The sequence below is a fragment of the Corythoichthys intestinalis genome, unplaced genomic scaffold, assembly GCF_030265065.1.
Source record: "Corythoichthys intestinalis isolate RoL2023-P3 unplaced genomic scaffold, ASM3026506v1 HiC_scaffold_23, whole genome shotgun sequence".
Classification (NCBI taxonomy): Eukaryota; Metazoa; Chordata; class Actinopteri; order Syngnathiformes; family Syngnathidae; genus Corythoichthys; species Corythoichthys intestinalis.
In genome coordinates this window covers 9554921-9573327 of record NW_026651592.1, presented here as the reverse complement: position 1 = coordinate 9573327, position 18407 = coordinate 9554921, and the positions used below count along the sequence as shown (strand labels likewise).

The following is an 18407-nucleotide window of genomic DNA, read 5'->3' as shown; positions in this document are numbered from 1 at the left end:
AAAAGTTTGTAAGAACTTGTCAATGTTAATGAGGAGGGAAACACACCACTAATTGTGCTCCTGAAATTTTGCTAGAACCTGCATCAGACTTTGCATAACATTAAACTGTGTGAATTTGCTAACCTGCAAAACTCGAGCAGGAAACTGGTAAGAGAGAAGTGTCCTCCACTTTTGTGTGTATTTTCTGCTGTTAACTTTAATTAAACTGTGAGAAATGTAGTGAACCGAGGTTTACCCCCTTCTACCCAATTTTCATTTTTGTTTTGTTCATATCTTATGCTATTGTTTAGCCACAACTGGATTCATTACCTCATTACTATTCACACAGCCGCTGGAAACAGAAATGTCGTTTAATCCCTCAGCAGACGACCGGGAGATTGATTTATGATTGGTTGATAATTTTACAACACAGTGCGGGTGTGTGCTGGTCGTCATGGGAAACGCAGTCTTCCCTAAGGCAAAATACCGGTGTTGCAAAAATCGACCAAAACTGAAAAGTTATGTAGTGTTGCTTTAAGTATTTTTTTCCGTTCAAATCCCTATCCTAAAGGGACATCGACAGAAATAAAATAAATTTAAATTATCTGGTGCGCACCAAATAGTATGTGGGGCTACCAGAAACAATGTGGTAAACGTTAGCATTCTTTAGATTTTAAGCTAGCGGACTTTTGCCATGTGAGTTAGCCAATTTTTCTTTTATAAGTCATTTATTAAATCTGATATTTTAATTTGTTGTCATTTTTTAATGTTTATATCGGTTGAGGCTAAGTCCAGGCTTGCATCGGACACCAGCAGTTTCGATGTGCTAAAAATGATAATACAGGATTTATTTGAGCTTTACTTCAATCTTGGACTCAACTAACAACTGAGCTTAGCTTCAAACGATATAGAAAATAAATAATTGAGGATCTAAGTACAACAAAAGAACAATTGGCTAACTTGCATAGCCAAGTCCACTAGCTTAAATGCTATATAATGCTAATGTTTACCAGATTGTTTCTGGTGCGCACCAGATGGTTTAATTTTATTTTATTCCTGTCAATGTCCCTTTTGAGGCTTTGTAGTTTGGTGAATATTTCTTATAATTACAACTTTCTTGAAAAAAAATTAAAATATCTATTTATTGTATATTATATTTAAAAACGTTTGATTTTTAAAGTTACAGATTTATGATACATGATGTCCATTAGCTACATAGAAGGAGTGTAATGATGTGTACGTATATTTAAACATGTATATATGATTCGATATATCGCTTGTTTTCACAATGATCAAATCAAATCAATCGAAACACAAAATGTGAATGCACATAAATAATAAAAACATGGATATAGAATGTATAGGTTGTTAACCATTTTGGTTTAAAGTGACGTTTTGGGGTGTCAAAGTGTACGAAAAACAGTAGAGCCTCCATTAGCAGTCCAATTTACCTGTTCATGAAATTCTGCACACGTATTAACCCTTTATTGTGCAAGTGACTTTTTATTTATTTTGTTTTGAAAGAAAAACTCATTAACTTTAATTGTATTTGTGTTATTAGTATTTTTATTTTCATATCATTGTATTTTTATACAATACAGAAATTTATAAACAAATAAAGTGTTAATAAAAACTAAAATAATATAATTAAAATTGACCAAAAAAAAGAAATTAACCAAAGATAGAGCTGCAATAACGATCTAAAGTTGAGTTTTTTAAAAATTCTTAGTATTCAAAGGGATAAGTCATTGGCTGCAAATGACGGTGATAGACATCCAAGCCATTTGAGCTGAAAGAGGATGGCAGCGACATTGGACGTCTATTGCCGTCAATGGCAGCCAATGAGTGAATCATGACAGAGCACACTAACTAACTAGAACCATTTTAGTCAAAGGTGTAGGTTTGCATAGGGACGGTTGGGACAAAACACTACCAACTTTTTAGGACGCTCAAATTGTTCCCACAAACTTTTAAGCAACCTTATTTGCGTTATGTAATGACTTCAGTTATATTGGTCATTTTTATTGTCTTCCCATATGTTTTAATTGTTGTAATTGACCTCACCATTATTTAGTGAATTATTTTCATTATGTTTAGATTTACATGTACATCTTTTCACTTGCTGAATGTGCATTTTTTTCCTCCTAAACGCACATTTCAGTGGCTGATGACTTGACCCTCACAGACACGCACATTAGATATTAGAGATATGACTGCAGGGGTGAAAGTGGGCCGGAACGCACCAGATCGGCGTTCCGCCAAGAAATACGATGGCGGAATGCCGTTCGGCATACAGTGCTTTGATCCCGAAAATATGAAGGCAACTGTCAAAACCCAATGTTTACAAAAAACATTAAAAAAAAAAAAAAAAAAAAAAAACCTGCCACCAATGTTCCCTCTAAGCTGCGCGCGTGCACAATCGCGCACTGCTGGCACCTACTCTGCGCACAAAAAAATTCAATGCTGCGCACAAAAAAAAAAAATCAACAGAAACGTATGTTGTAACTCGGTGAGTGACAGGTGTCCAGCAAATGATACGATAAGGTTCACTTCCGCTACGCAGCCAATCATAGCATTGACATTGCTTGTGTATTGCCCAGCCTACACGCGCGGTGTAGGTTAGCAAGCTGACAACAGTGCGTGAGTGCGGCGGAGTTGAGAGACGTAAAGGCCAACCCCTTATCATGGCGAAACGAAGGGGCAGCGACACATCCACTCACCAAGCCAAAGTAAAAAAGAAATGCGGTTCATATAAGAAGGAGTGGCTGTCGGAGCGTGTGCAAATAGACGAACAAGTGGTGAAACTGAATCCAAAGTACCAACCAGAGGGAAAAATGTGGACTGAATGGAAGTTGGACTACCTCAAGCGTCATTCAGCATAAAAGTCATTTGAAAGCTGTTGAAAATTACAAAGACTCAAGATGCGACAGGGGATTGGTACATTATTGCGGGAGAATGCAAAAGACCGACAGAAGAGAAACGAGCTGTCCCACAAAACAAAATCTGACCCAGAGCAAGTTGTAGTTCTCATTGATAATATTTTACTTGCCATCGAAATGAATGCGTCAATGGTGTCAGTTCAACAAATCCGCAATCACATGGCAAAGTATGTGAGTATACCAAGAAAGCTGGTGAAGTAAAAACTATGCCTTTGAATTTGTAAACTCAATCAATGATATAGTGGAGAACGAGACTGTGCAGTGTTAAAAATGCACCCTGGCATACACTGATAGTAGATGAGAGCACTGACATATCAGTACACCAAATGCAAGTCCTATATATTAAGACGTGAAAAATAAGGTACAATTTAAGTCAGATTGGTGTGTATTCCTGTGACATTTATTAAGATATTTTAATTATGGATATTAATCATTAAATGCTCTTACTACTAAATAATTTACGGGCAGTAGAAATGCTAATAGGCGTGAAAAGGCGTGATACTGGTGTGTGGCCGCCATGTACCGTATTTTTCGGACTATAAATCGCAGTTTTTTTCTTAGTTTGGCAGAGGGTGCGTCTTATTTTCTGGAGCGACTTATATGTGAACTTATTCACACATTATTATATCATTGTTGCTAGTTAGCATGTTCTTTATGCTATAGTTATCTGAATAACTCTAAATAGCTATGTTACATTGACATACCAGGCATGTTCTCAGTTCGTTGTTTATGAGTCATGTAATGTTATCATACCGTACACTTATTCAGCCTGTTGTTCTCTATTGTATTTTTATTAGGGCCCGAGCACTAAGCGTGCGAAGACCCTATTGTTTTGCAAAGGATTGTTATTAATTAAAAATTTTTTTTTTTTTTTTTTTTTGTCAGGGCAAATGAAAACGGCCAATTTGGAGGCCTGAACATGCACGAAAAGTCACCAAAATTTGCACATACATGCGTAAAATTGTAAATTTCGATAATTTTGCAACGTTGCAAAAAAAAAAATTAACAAAATGGCTCAGTGGCGCCCCCTTGAAATTTTAAAATTGGCCTATAACATTAGGGTCTGTCAGCATAGAGCAATGAAATTTGGGGAGTCTATACCTTGTCCAAAACCGCTCCAAAAAAGCATTTACACCCATATTCCAAACCCAACAGGAAATCAGTTATTTTGGATCGAATATGAAATTTTTATCGATTTACAGGGTGCACATTTGAGACCTTTTCGTCGAGGGAGTTAGTTGGATCATCTTCAAAGTTGGTGAGACTGTTCAGGAGACATATGAGATCTTAAGTTTTTAAAATGGTGCGGTTTCATTCACGGGTTTGACCTGGGCGTGGTGCCAAAGTCGGCCATTTTTTCGGCAAAATGACAAATTCAGTAAATGACTAATAGTTCCTTGACACAACGTTCAAACTTTTTCATATCTGGCATGTATGTGCGGTATCCCACCCTTAACACGAGTGCATTGAAATATTACCCATTAGGCCTAACGCCCCCTAGTGAGAATAGGAAATGCCTTTTTTTACGAGACAGGTTCCTCCTCCAAAGGAAAAAATTCTGTTGACCTCAAACCTGTTTCAGGGGAGCCTCAAGACATGTGTTCAGGTGCCTGATGAAAAATATTGAGGTTTCGTTGAAGCGGAGAGGTCCAAACTGGAAGTGAAAATGACCGTCAACAATTTGTCTCGCCAAAAACTTTGAACAGTCATAACTCGGCAGATATACAACATATCTGCGCCAAACTTCCCGTGTTTGTTGAGAGTCATACCCTGAAGGTTCTTGTAGGGGTCATTTGCATCAACTCTACAGTGCCAACTAGTAGCGACAGAAAGAAGTTTTAAAAAAGGCCTTTCCTATTCGGTTTTTTCAACATAGAGCGAGGAAATTTGGGGAGTAGTTACCTTATGCAAAACTGCTCCAAAAAGTCTCTTGCACCCGTATTCCAAATCCTACAGGAAATCGGGTATTTTGGATCGAATGTGAAATTTTCATGGGTTCACAGTAGGAGTTAACATTTGGAGGCTTGAATATGCACAAAAACTCGTAAAAATTTGCACATACATGCGGCTTTGGATAACGTTCGATAATCTTGCAATGTTACGAAAAAATGTAACAAAATGGCTCGGTGGCGCCCCCTTGAATTTTTCAAAAAGGCCTCTCCATTTAGGTTTTTTTAACATAGAGTGATGAAATTTGGAGAGTCAAAACCTTGTGCAAAACTGCTCCAAAAAGTCTCTTGCACACACATTCCAAATCCTACAGGAAATCGGGTATTTGGGATTGAATGTGAAATTTTTATCGATTTACAGTGTGCACATTTGAGACCTTGGCACGGAGGGAATTAGTTTGATCATCCTCAAAATTGGCGAGACTGTTCATGAGACAAATGAAATCTTAATTTATCAAAATGGTGTGTTTTCATTCACGGGCCTGACCTAGGCGAGGTGCCAAAGTCGTCCATTTTTTCGGCTAAACGCCAAATTCGGATAATGACTGATAACTCCCTCATACAACGTTCCATCTCTTTTAAATCTGGCATGTGTGTGAGGTATCCCAGCCTGAACAGGACTGGATTGAAATATTACCAATTGTGTCTGGCGCCTCCTAGTGGGAACAGGAAATGCACTTTTTTACAGGACACACTCCTCTAAGGGAAAAAAAAAATCAATCAACCTCAAACCTGCATAAGGGAAGCCTTAAGACGTGTTGAGATGGCTGATGAAAATTATTGAGGTTTGGGTAAAGCAGAAGGGTCCAAAAGGAAAGTGATTATGACTGTCATCATTTTCTCTCTCCACATATTTTGAACAGTGATAACTTGGGAGATTTAGAGGGAAGCTGTCTGCCACCACCCCGACCTGCATGCCGTCAGAGTTTGCGTGGCGTCCGAGTTGCGCCAAACTGCGAGGGCCCGTTCAGTCCTGCTTGCAGGCCTAGTTCTAAATTGCCTTTCAAAATGACATGTCTGTTCTTGGTGGTGGATTATACCAAATAAATTTACCCCCAAAATACAACTTATATGCCGGTGCGACATATATGTTTTTACCTTTTCATTGCGCATTTTTTGGCTGGTGCGACTTATAGTCCAAAAAATACGGTGCGCATCTGATGTTGCTCACTGTGGGCCGCAGTGTGCTCAGGGAGATTGTGTGTTTGCTCAGACACATGAAAAATTAGAGGGAACATTGCCTGCCACGTTGCCACACACGCATCCCCAATAAGAACAATCTACTAATGTCAGATTTACATACACAAGTGTTAACAATACAAGCCTAATAAAGAGCTTGCTTAGCGTCATCCGTTTTCACTGATTTTTATTATTCATTTATTCTACGTAGTTCTCCCCAACGTCTCTCTCTATCTGACAAGTCGCATTGCCTGTAGCCTTTTTCACACATATTACCTGGGAATTTCCCGTATAAGGTAACGCAGGATTTACTCTCGTCATTGCTTTCATGTATGAAAAGATTCCGAGAATGAAGCCGGTTGGACGCTTTCACAGACTTGACCTGTGTTGCCCACTGGCACTCTCTGTGCGTGGAAGGCTGCTGGGCGATTTTATAACCTGGACATTACGTCATTTTTGGTCAGCATTGTCACAATGTTGGTCAAATCCTGTCGTGTTTTGTTCCGGAGGGAGCGTTCCCCGACGTGTAACTGCAACCAATTTAAGGTCATCAAGAGGTAAGATCGGGCCTAAAAAAATCCAGCCCGACCCGACCCGGGTCCGCTGGTATTAATGCCCCACCCGCCCGAGCCCCATCAATTAAATTGATTTGCAGACCCGAAAAAACCCCAAAATGTTATGTTTTATTTGTAGGCCCGAGCCCGGAAAAAAAAAACGAAATTTTATATTGTATTTGTAGGCCCAAGCCCGAGAAACCCCCCCTCAAAATTCTATGTATTATTTGTGAGGAGGAGAGGGAAGGGATGCTCCAGTCAGACCTGGACAGATCACTGCTTGCTGCTTGGAAAAACGGACTGGTTGCTTTTTGTGTGATCACATTTGGTGACAATGCCTGCGCAGTAAAGCCTGTCTTTTGTAACGAATTCTCAGTTGGCAGAAAAAAACCGCAACTTTTCTTAATGTTTAAATAGTCTACATATTTTTATGATACTTTTAAATGCATTTGCACAACGAAATAACGCTGGAAAAGTTTGTAAAATGTAAATAAACAGATGCGGTTTTGCATTGCAGAGGAGAAAGAGTAAAAAGAGGGCGCATGGCACGCTCTGGCTCTGCAATGACCATACAGCGCCTTGTCTTTTTTATCCAAATTATTTATTTGATAAGTATTCCTTTGTTTAACATCTATACATCGTTTTGGTATACGTATATAAATTTATATTTATTTTTAAAAATTTAGCGAGAACCCCGACCCGAATGTAATGATTGACATTTTAATTTCGTTATGTTTTCAGTTTAATTTAGCCATTTCCAGCTTGCCATGTTTATAGCCCTGCTTTCACACACACCAGGAGAAAACCAACGCAGGCATGGTGAGAACATGCAAACTCCACACTGGAAGGCCGGAGCCCGGGATTGAACCCTTGGTATCAGAACTGTGAGGGGGACGTGCTAACCTCTGTGAAACCTGTTGTGTTTTATTGTGAGTTATATTTATAACTGTGCCAAAAGTTCTTGCATTTTGGTGGTTTTAGGAGGTTTAAGACTTGGGGTGCGTTCAGGTTCGAGAATAGCGCACGTACTTCTGACTCCAAGCTGTTTGTCCCTGCTCATTCAATTAGACAATGCTTTCCAGAGTTTGGTAACGTTTCTGTGTTTGCTACACCTGATGCTAGCCTCGTTCCCATCTCCCACTGTCAGCCAGCAATAATTCTGCTTCCATCTTGAGGACGGCAGACGGTTTGAAGGTGACGTGAATTGTCGGGAAACGAGTCTACCTGAATGTGGCCCCTCGAGAGATGCGATGGAAGTGATTGTGATTGGCTGAGGGTTAGAGTCATGTGTCATGGTAAGCCAATCAGAAACGGTGACTTCACAAGCAAACCGGAACAGCGAGTGCGGCAAACACACACACACGCAAAACAGATGCACAGGGTCGGGATGGCAGAGCATTCAGAAGAAAAAATGTCCTTTAAGAGGTGGAGATATAGACACTATTCCAAGTTTGTCGTAATTAAAGAAAAGAACCTGCATGTAATGTGTAATTTATGTCCCGGGGCAAAGCTTTTGTCGACATCTTTGGTAAGCAATTCAAATCTGCTAAGTTAACTACCTGTCTGTTCTTCTCTATTCCACTGACTCGAATACTGCTCAGAAAATTTCAAATTCTTTGACATACAACAAGTTCTTTTTAAAGTAACGGAAATAGTTACTTTCCCTGGTAACTAGTTACTTTTACTATAGAGTAATTCAGTTACTAACTCAGTTACTTTTTGGAAGAAGTAGTGAGTAATGTAACTAATTACTTTTTTAAAGTAACATGCCCAACACTGCACACAACACAACATACACACAACAATCATTAATTAACTATGTACATTAAAAAAAAAAAAAAAGAAAGTATTTTGGGGGGAGTGCCGTGAGCTACCCACACTAGCTTTGCGATTGACTGGTCGATTGTGATCGACGTCATGAGCACCCCTAATTTAGCATATCAATTAATTAGGTTCATATTCATAAGAAATTTAGCCCTGACCCCCGTTCACCCAATTTGTTTGGTCTTATTAATGTCCCATCCCGAGCAAAAAGCGTACAAGCAGGTTATGCTGTAATTTCGTCCCTACCAATGTTGAGACCAAACCTACGCCCTTGATTTTAGTTCAAAACTGCTGCTTTAAAGACGTATTTTTAATGACTTCTCAAAATGGTGTCCGGTGCTATCCATAGGTCATAGGTTATCCAACCCTGCTGTTGTGTTGTCACGCTATTGGATTGTCTTGGAGTTTTCCTTGAGTGTCTCGACAAACATTGCGCAAAGCTTTCCCAGCCGTCGTAATGTTCATGCGTGTGTGTCTCTTGGTATTTCCGCAGAGTTCAACCAGGCGGCGCAAGGTTCTGGCAGCAATATGACAGACAAGGGCAATCAGGATCCGGCCTTTTTTTTCCCAGAGTTCAACTCGTCTAGTCAAGGCATGGGTCAGACCGGCGACGATGTCGGCGGCGAGCCGTCCTCCAAGAAAATGAGACGGAATCGATTCAAATGGGGGCCAGCCTCGCAGCAGATCCTCTACCAGGCCTACGAGAGGCAGAAGAACCCTAGCAAGGAGGAGAGAGAATCGCTAGTGGAGGAGTGCAACAGGTTTGTCGCTTTTAGTTCGTTTAGCGATATGTCATCATGAATAGATGCACAAAAAAAAGTCTCATGAAGCCATTCCTGAAAAAGACATGCATGGGATGTCTGTCAATTGGTTGGTTTTCCAAGAGCAGCTTTCATTAACCTCTAAGTAAAAAAAATTCAGCCCCTCAAGCTGGTTCAATTTAGCAACATGTAATTTTGTAGGTATGGCTAGCATGGGTAGACCCACAAAAAAAGTCTTAAAAAGCATAGGCGGAGTTTGACTTTTGGGGCAGGGGGGGCACAACATGTTGATGACCCCAAAACGCCGTGTCAACAATAAAATTATTTTACAAGAATATTTATAATAATAAGTTGACAACGAGCGTTTTTTTGTTTCCCATCATTCTTGAGGGAAATTCTAAATCAGGCTGCTTAGGCAGTACCAAGATCGTCATTCATTGAATTTGGTACGACCGCCGGTGTCGTGCCAATGTAGTTACCCCAGTCAAAAATTGTATCCCCTGGGCGTAGATTTGTGTCTCTATTATTCAATCCAAAAGAAAAGTTGCTGCAATCAAAATATATATTTTCAACCAAAAAAAGTCGCTTCAAAAAAAAAAAAAAAAAAAAGTGTTTGAATTCAAAAGTAAATTTCTGAAACTCAAAAAACTAAACAAGAAAAAATGCATGTGAAAGCCTTTTTTTCTTCGATTATTTTTTTTTTATTTATTTATTTTTTTGATTGAAGCAACCTTTTGATTGAAGTAATGTTGATTTGTGTTTTTACCCACATTTTGGGTAGGACATCTTTCTCTATATTATTAAATCAAAAAAATAAGTTGCTTCAAAAAAATATAGATTTTCAAAAAGAAAAATCACTTCAATCAAAAAAAGAAAAATTTAAATCATAGAAAAAAGTTTTTGAATGCGAAAAAATATTTGAGATTGAAAAATTTGCATTTGAACACTTACATTTTCCATGAAAAAGATTTCTTTGAAAAAAAGCAATCCTTTTTGTGTTTGGGCCATATTATGATTACGCCATTTGTGCCTAAATCATTCAGTCCCCCCAAAAGTTGCTTCAATCCAAAAAAAAAAAAAAAAAAAAAAAAACATTTTTCTCCTATACATATATATATATATATATGCAAAGCAAATGACTAAGTTGCTCGAAAAATAATTTCGACCCATTATAAAAATGTTTTTTTGTTCATTTCATTCATTTTTGTTGCAGTTTTTATTGCTTTACAACTTTTACATATACTGTGTATATGTCAATATATCTATAAGTCAGTTACATGCAATGACACTATTCGGCCGCCAGGGGTGGCCTGGACCCCCTGGCCCACCCTTAAAATTTGCTTATGGTAGAAAGTCATACTCTAAAACAGTGTTTATCAATCTTTTCTGAGTCACGGCACGTTTTTCCATTGGAAAAAATCTTGCGGCACACCACAAACTAAAAATGTTCCAAAATGACTTTCTGCACAGTATATTTAATTATCATATAATTTCTCAGTATTTATACTTACTCCGTCTGATATTTGATGGAACGTGAAACATAATGGAGTAGGTTTCCTCTCACCCCTGGTGACAGTAAATCCGAACGAAACATAGCTTTCACTGTATTGCCTTACCTTTGAGCTCTCCGTCTTCACTTTTTTTTTTTTTTAACCACAAATCATAATAGAGCCATTGGTCTGGGTCAGGCACTTGTCCAGGTCTCAGGATTTCGAAGTTGCCCTTTTTAAAAACTTGTTCATGACTGCCACCACGATTTCCGTGTAGGTCACAAGGAAGGTTCTTGGTCGCGTGCGGGCAAGCGAGGTAAATACTTGTGTTGCCTTCACGAACTGTTCAGAATTATAGCCATCAGGCACCTTGCTGTCTGTGACAATATGGACCCCAGGCTGTCTACTGTACATTTGATTAGATTCGTGAAGTGTCGATTTACACGAAAGTTTCCTTTCCATTTTATCCATATGTGCTGACCGTCAATCCTCCCTTTGCGTTTTATTCCAACACATTGTCATGGACAGCAAGGTGGCTGAAGGCTAGAAATCCGAGCAGTTCTTGAACGCGACACGAGCAATAACTTCAACACCATCCACCTACTCCTTCCTTCCTACTGCAACTCCGCCCGATGACGTCCGTGTGCTGTTAACAAGGCCAAGTGTCCTTCAAAATACCACCAGGGGCCACTCTAATAATGTTATAATTTTTTTTTTTTTTTTTAAGTGATATTGGATATTTTCTCACGGCACACTAGTGTGCCTTGGCACACTGGTTGAAAACACTGCTCGAAAAGATATAGGAAGTATGTCATTTTGGCTTGAAGCTTTAAAGACAAATTCGTCTTTGTGTTTTTTTTCCCCCTAATTGCTACGAAATTTGGAAAAATCAGCCCCCAAAGTTAGTTCACGTTAGCTACATGAAATGTGTTTATCATGAGTAGACCTACAAAAACTTGACAAATACAAAGACGATCAAAAAGACAAAGAAATACTGCCATTTTGCCTTGAAGCTCAAAACTCATCTTAGCATTTATTTTACAAGTGTGACCAAATTTAGAAAATTCAGCCCCAAAGTCAGTTCAATTAAACAAGAGGAAAATTGACAGGGATGTTTAGCATGAGTGGACCTAAATAGGCTAAAATACCCAGAAACCGAATTCCACGTCAAGTTTGTTCACGAGAATCAGACGTTTCTCCCTATGGTTGGAACACCTGATATCGTGAGGCTAGGTTTTGATTGCTCAATATCTTGTTCACCTGCCTAATCTTACCTGTACTCGTGTTGCTATCTCTGGTGCTCAATTACGGTACAGTAACGAAGGACTTCGTTACATTGCACTACAGGAAATCGGCTTCGTTTGGCTCCATGAAATTTGACAAACACGTTCTTTTCCCTCCAACCAAACTTTGACACAAAAATAATTTTTTAAAAAATAGTTAGCCCACTTCTCCTTTCTCAGTATAGGTGAATTCTTACAAATGGCTTTGTAGCGAAGCAAAATTCTGGCACTTCCTAATCTTGTGAATCTGGTCATTCCTTTAGAGCCGAGTGCCTTCAGAGGGGTGTGTCGCCGTCTAAAGCTCAGGGCCTGGGCTCCAACCTGGTGACGGAGGTGCGTGTGTACAACTGGTTCGCCAACCGACGGAAGGAGGAAGCGTTCCGACAGAAACTGGCCATGGATGCCTACAGCACGCCCGCAACGCATAGCATCAACCCGCTGCTCTCCCACGGCTCACCGCACCACCCGCAGGGAAGCACTTCACCACCAAGTAAGATTGGCTACTCCAATACTTCTTTGTGTTTCTGCTAAAATAAACGTACCTGCTTCTCATGAACTCATTGATGGCACTAGACATCTAATCCATTTTGATGAATATTTATTCACCTCTCCCAGTCAAAACAGATTGGAAACCTAGGAACGTCAATGGCACGGAAAGATAAGCGTTCACAGACAGTCCTTTTAGTTTAAATGAACTAGACATCTATTGTTGTTAGGCCTGTCGCGATAACAAATTTTAGTGTGCGATAATTATTCTCATAAATTATTGCGATATGCGATATTATTGCCCCCCCATTTTTTTTTTTTTTACCAATTTACAATAACACAGTGAGAATACAGTATATATTAATCGATCAAGTACACCCATTTAAATGCGCTAAATATTTACTCTTCAATTGAAAAATACTTAAGAAATCACAACTAAAAACAATAGACCAGTGGCCTATACTACGAAGCCGGTTTTCTGGCTTAGCAGGGTAACTTCGAGAGTAACTTTATCACGTGCGACGTAAGTTCGCGGCTATGCGAGACTACGAAAGGTGGATATGTTGGAACCGAGAAGTGTTGCCATGGCAACACACGCCACACGCCAAACCTGGTCGTGTCAGAGTTAGATCTTGCTTAACATCAGGATTCCAATTAACCACGCTCTATTTAAACAGCACTCCTCCGCGGACGTGTCCTCTTGACAATGACAGCGTACTTGGACGACCCATACGACATTGGCGCGCGGATTGTGAGGGGCTCTCTCCGGAGGGCACGGGTATTTCGGGAACGCCAGAATCCGCTGGCGTACCCGGAAGATGTTCTCCATGAAAGATATAGTTTTTCAGCTGAGGGAATTCTTTACCTGTGCCAACTGATCTAGGCAGACGTCACTAATGTAACCCGCCGAGTCAGGCCCTCACAACCGCGCAGATTGTGTGTGCCTGTCCGTGCGCTCTTTTGCCAGGGACAATATATGTATTCCATCGGTGATGCTGAACATCTGCGTAAGAACACTCTATGCTGTGCGATTCGGAGTGGGGTATGGAAACGCTTCAAATTGATGCATTTATAACAATCTTAGAAATATGTAGACTATTTAAACATTGAGAAAACTTGTGTTTTTTTCTGCCAACTCGAGGAGATTAAATTAAATGTCAAATCCACTGATAGGACAGACGCACAAATATAAAAGACATAAATGTTTATTGAATATGCATCTTACAGTCTTGTTTAACTGTGAAAAATCGTTACAAAAGACGGGCTTTTATTTACGCAACAACGCATGGCATCCCCGCATTTCCTTCTTCTCCTGAGTCCTCACAAATATAACATAATTTTTTTTGGGGGGGCGGGGTTGTCGGGCTCGGGCCTGCAAATCAAGTTTATTGATCGGACTCGGGTCGGGTCGGGCTGGATTTTTTAGGCCCAAACTAAAAAAAAAGAACATACGTATTCGTACAGTCAAGGGGACTAAACATACAATCATCCTGTTTCGTGTGGTGATGCGTGACAATTATTTCTTACTGTTAATGTACCAAATCTTATTTTATTGTCCTGACAGCAGGCTTTATTTCTTTTCATGGACATAAGTAAACTGGCATATTGACGCATTCACAAATCACACGATCTGTAAATTCGCTGTCAACAGACCCGTTGCGCTCTACTCGCCGAAGCGGTGTTGGATTTCGCGGTGAGGGTGGATTTTAATTCCTCATAATTCCGCATGATCATCGCGCATTCCTCCTCCGTGAAGTAAGGTGCCCGTGCCATCGTCACAAGTAGTGTTTGACTCTGGTCACCGCCCCCTTTTATGTGAACGCGCAGTAACTCTGACTGGGTTGACACAGGTTCGACTAATCAACCTCATAATCAGCGTCGTAGCACCGATTGACCACAAACTAGACAACCAGGTTTTGTCAACTCCGGTTACCCGATGGTAAACTGGATTACTTCTGGGGAGGTTGAACTCGGTTCGTAGTATAGGCCACATGCCTCTTAAGTAAAAAACAACAATATTGATACAGCACAGAAACACAGAATAAATGAAATGTGTTTAAAAAATAGAAAATTACACTTCATAACTTAAGCATTTAGGCAAATGAAAACTTTTCCCGTCATAGCGTCTGCAATGGTGTTCCATAGGGATGCAACGATACAGTTAAGTCACGGTTGGGTACAATTTTTGATACGGGGGACACGATTTTCGATCCGATTCAATACATTTAATGCTGTGTAAAAAAAACAAAAAAAACAACAACAAAAAACATTTATTGTTTGTTTTTTTGTTGTTGTTGTTGTTGTTGTTTTTTTTTCACTAACATGCATTTTAGTGCATAATATTTATGTGCTTACTTCTTACTGATCTGAAAAAAATCTGTATAAAAGTGCTGAGAACAATCTTTACTGTTTGTAAAGTGAGGCAGGGCACACTGTTGATTGCTACAGCTCTCTTAGCAGCTAGGTTTACTACATGAGCAAGACATCCTATTTGTGGTCCGAATCCATCTGTGTCACGTACTGAATTAACAATATTTGCAACATTACCTATAGTCACTGGCATGGAATGATTTGGCCTTCTTGACTTCCATTCAGTCATGACAGTTTAGAATTCATCGATGTAATATATGGACTACGTGTCCCATAGTCACACTGGGCTCACGTAGCCAATGGGATGGCACATAGCACATCTAGTTTGCCATTTCATGATATCTAGTGTGTGCGCGCATTAAAAAAGTTAGCAAACGCCGCTCAAGTCACGTCTGCTCATTACTGCACAACACCAGCATATGACAATCGACTTTCATAAACAGGACGAGTTTGAAGCACAGCGCCCTTAATTTCATTCAGGTTGTTCGTAGCAGCCAAGTCGGTAACAATGTTGTGCACGCACACGTGCACACGAGGCGATAAATCGCAGCGGAAAAATTACCGCCTTCATTTTTATTTATCGCGCGATAAATGGAATTATTGCATATTGCGACAGGCTTAATTGTTATCCTGTTGTTATACTTTATGTGGACATGACATTTTTGGTCATATAGGCCACACTCTTACACCAATTGCGCCAGGTCTTTATGAGGTTATGTTTTTTTCTTAAATTAACGAAAATGGTCACTTAGAAAATGTTTAAAGTAAAAATTGTCGTAAGCAGTAGGGGTTTAACAATACACTGATCTGGATTGATAGCAGGGCTGGTTGTAGGCAGGCATGTATGAGGAGGCAGTCAGATACAGCGTATCACAAAAGTGAGTACACCCCCTCGCATTTCTGCTGATGTATAAGTACTAGTATATCTTTTCATGGGACAACATGGACAAAATGACACGTTGACACAATGAAAAGTAGTCTGTGTGCAGCTGATATAATTGTGTTCATTTATTTTCCCCTTAAAGTAACTCAGAATATAGCCATTAATATCTAAACCCATGGCAACAAAAGTGAGTACACCGTGAGTACACCTGCTGAAGACTTGTCAACAAAGCACATGGATTACTGGAACCATGTTCTGTGGTCTGATGAGCCGGGCGGGCTATCTTGTGGACCGTCTTCAGAAGAGGCTTCCTCCTGGGGTGACAGCCATGCACACCAATTTGATGTAGAGTGCGGCATATGGTCTGAGCACTTACAGGCTGACCCCCCCACTACTTCAATCTCTGCAGCAATGCTGACAGCACTCCTCTAATGAGTCACATGACATTTTGGAGGGAAAATGACAAGCAGTACTCAATTTGGACATTTAGGGATGTACGTAGTTTCTATGCGGTGTACTCAATTTTGTTGCCAGGGGTTTAGATATTAATGGCAATGTTTTAAGTTATTTTTAGGGGAAAATGAATTAACTCTATTACGTAAGCTGCACGCAGACTGATTTTCAATGTGTCAAAGTGTCATTTTGTCAGTGTTGTCCCATGAAAAGATATACTTAAATATTTGCAGAAATGTGAGGGGTGTACTCACTTTTGTGAAACACAGAATGTGAAGGGGGCATCACACTCAGCACAGACCTTTAAAGGCTAAAGCAACATGGCATATCTTTCTTGCCAAGATGAGAAAACAAATCTTACCGTGTGTTTAAAAAAAAGCAAGCCTAAAGCGCAGCTTGAAGCACCTTTAAACACGGATGAGCACTGCTAAAATGCAGGCTGACATACTCCACGTACAGTATTAAAATGTCACGCATTGTGAACATACAGTGGGGCAAATAAGTATTTAGTCAATCACCAATAGTGCAAGTTCTCCTACTTGAAAAGATTAGAGAGGCCTGTAATTGTCAACATGGGTAAACCTCAACCATGAGAGACAGAATGTGGAAAAAAACCCCAGAAAATCACATTGTTTGATTTTTAAAGAATTTATTTCCAAATTAGAGTGGGTAATAAGTATTTGGTCACCTACAAACAAGATTTCTGGCTTTCAAAGAGGTCTAACTTCTTCTATTATTTCCAAACTAGAGTGGATAATAAGTATTTACTACGAACAAGCAAGATTTCTGGCTGTCAAAGAGGTCTAACTTCGTCTAACGAGGTCTAACGAGGCTCCACTCGTTACCTGTATTAATGGCTCCTGTTTTAACTTTAGCGGTATAAAAGACACCTGTCCACAACCTGTCAGTCAGTCCCTCTCAAAACTCCACTATGGCCAAGACCAAAGAGCTGTCAAAGGACACCAGAGACAAAATTGTAGAGCCTGCACTAGGCTGGGAAGACTGAATATGCAATAGGTAAAACGCTTGGTGTAAAGAAATGAACTGTGGGAGCAATTATTAGAAAATGGAAGACATACAAGACCACTGATAATCTCCCTCGATCTGGGGCTCCATGCAAGATCTCACCTCGTGGCGTCAAAATGATAACAAGAACGGTGAGCAAAAATCCCAGAACCAAACGGGGGGACCTAGTGAGAGCTGGGACCACAGTAAAAAGGCTACTACCAGTAACACAATGCGCCACCAGGGACTCAAATTCCGCACTGCCAGACGTGTCTCCCTGCTGAAGAAAGTACACGTCCAGGCCCGTCTGCGGTTCGCTAGAGAGCGTTTGGATGATCCAGAAGAGGACTGGGAGAATGTGTTATGGTCAGATGAAACCAAAATAGAACTTTTTGGTAGAAACACAGGTTCTCATGTTTGGAGGAGAAAGAAATACTGAATTGCATCCGAAGAACACCATACCCACTGTAAAGCATGCTGTTTTTCTGCAAAGGGACCAGGACGACTGATCTGTGTAAAGGAAAGAATGAATGGGGCCATGTATCGAGAGATTTTGAGTGAAAATCTTCTTCCATCAGCAAAGGCATTGAAGATGAGACATGGCTGGGTCTTTCAGCATGACAATGATCCCAAACAAACAGCCAGGGCAACAAAGGAGTGGCTTCGTAAGAAGCATTTCAAGGTCCTGGAGTGGCCTAGCCAGTCTCCAGATCTCAACCCCATAGAAAATCTGTGGAGGGAGTTGAAAGTCTGTGTTGCCCAACGACAGCCCCACATCATCACTGCTCTAGAGGAGATCTGCATGGAGGAATGGGCCAAAATACCAGCAACAGTGTGTGAAAAGCTTGTGAAGAGTTCCAGAAAACGTTTGGTCTCAGTTATTGCCAGCAAAGGGTACGTAACAAAGTATGGAGATGAACTTTTGGTATTGACCAAATACTTATTTTCCACCATGATTTGCAAATAAATTCTTTAAAAATCAAACAATTTGATTTTCTGGTTTTTTTCCCCACATTCTGTCTCTCATGGTTGAGGTTTACCCATATTGACAATTACAGGCCTCTCTAATATTTTCAAGTGGGAGAACCTGCACAATTAGTGGTTGGCTAAATACTTATTTGCCCCACTGTAAATCTTTATTGACTTGAACTAATACATATGAAAGTTAATATAAGTGATGCATCGTTCGATTCAGCCTTTGTTTTCAAAAACTACTAAACAATTTGTAAACTTAAAATGTCTGGATTTTTTT

At 40.0% G+C, this 18407-nt stretch overlaps 1 protein-coding gene across 1 annotated transcript in view; it reads left to right on the top strand.

Annotated features, from left to right (window-relative positions):
• Window positions 1–18407, top strand: part of LOC130911236 (hepatocyte nuclear factor 1-beta-A-like) — a 73210-nt gene that overhangs the window by 5295 nt on the left and 49508 nt on the right. Inside the window, exons 3-4 of the mRNA XM_057829069.1 lie at window positions 8918–9185; window positions 12222–12448. Of these exons, the coding sequence (XP_057685052.1) occupies window positions 8918–9185; window positions 12222–12448 (495 nt within the window). The remainder of the gene's footprint in view (window positions 1–8917; window positions 9186–12221; window positions 12449–18407) is intronic.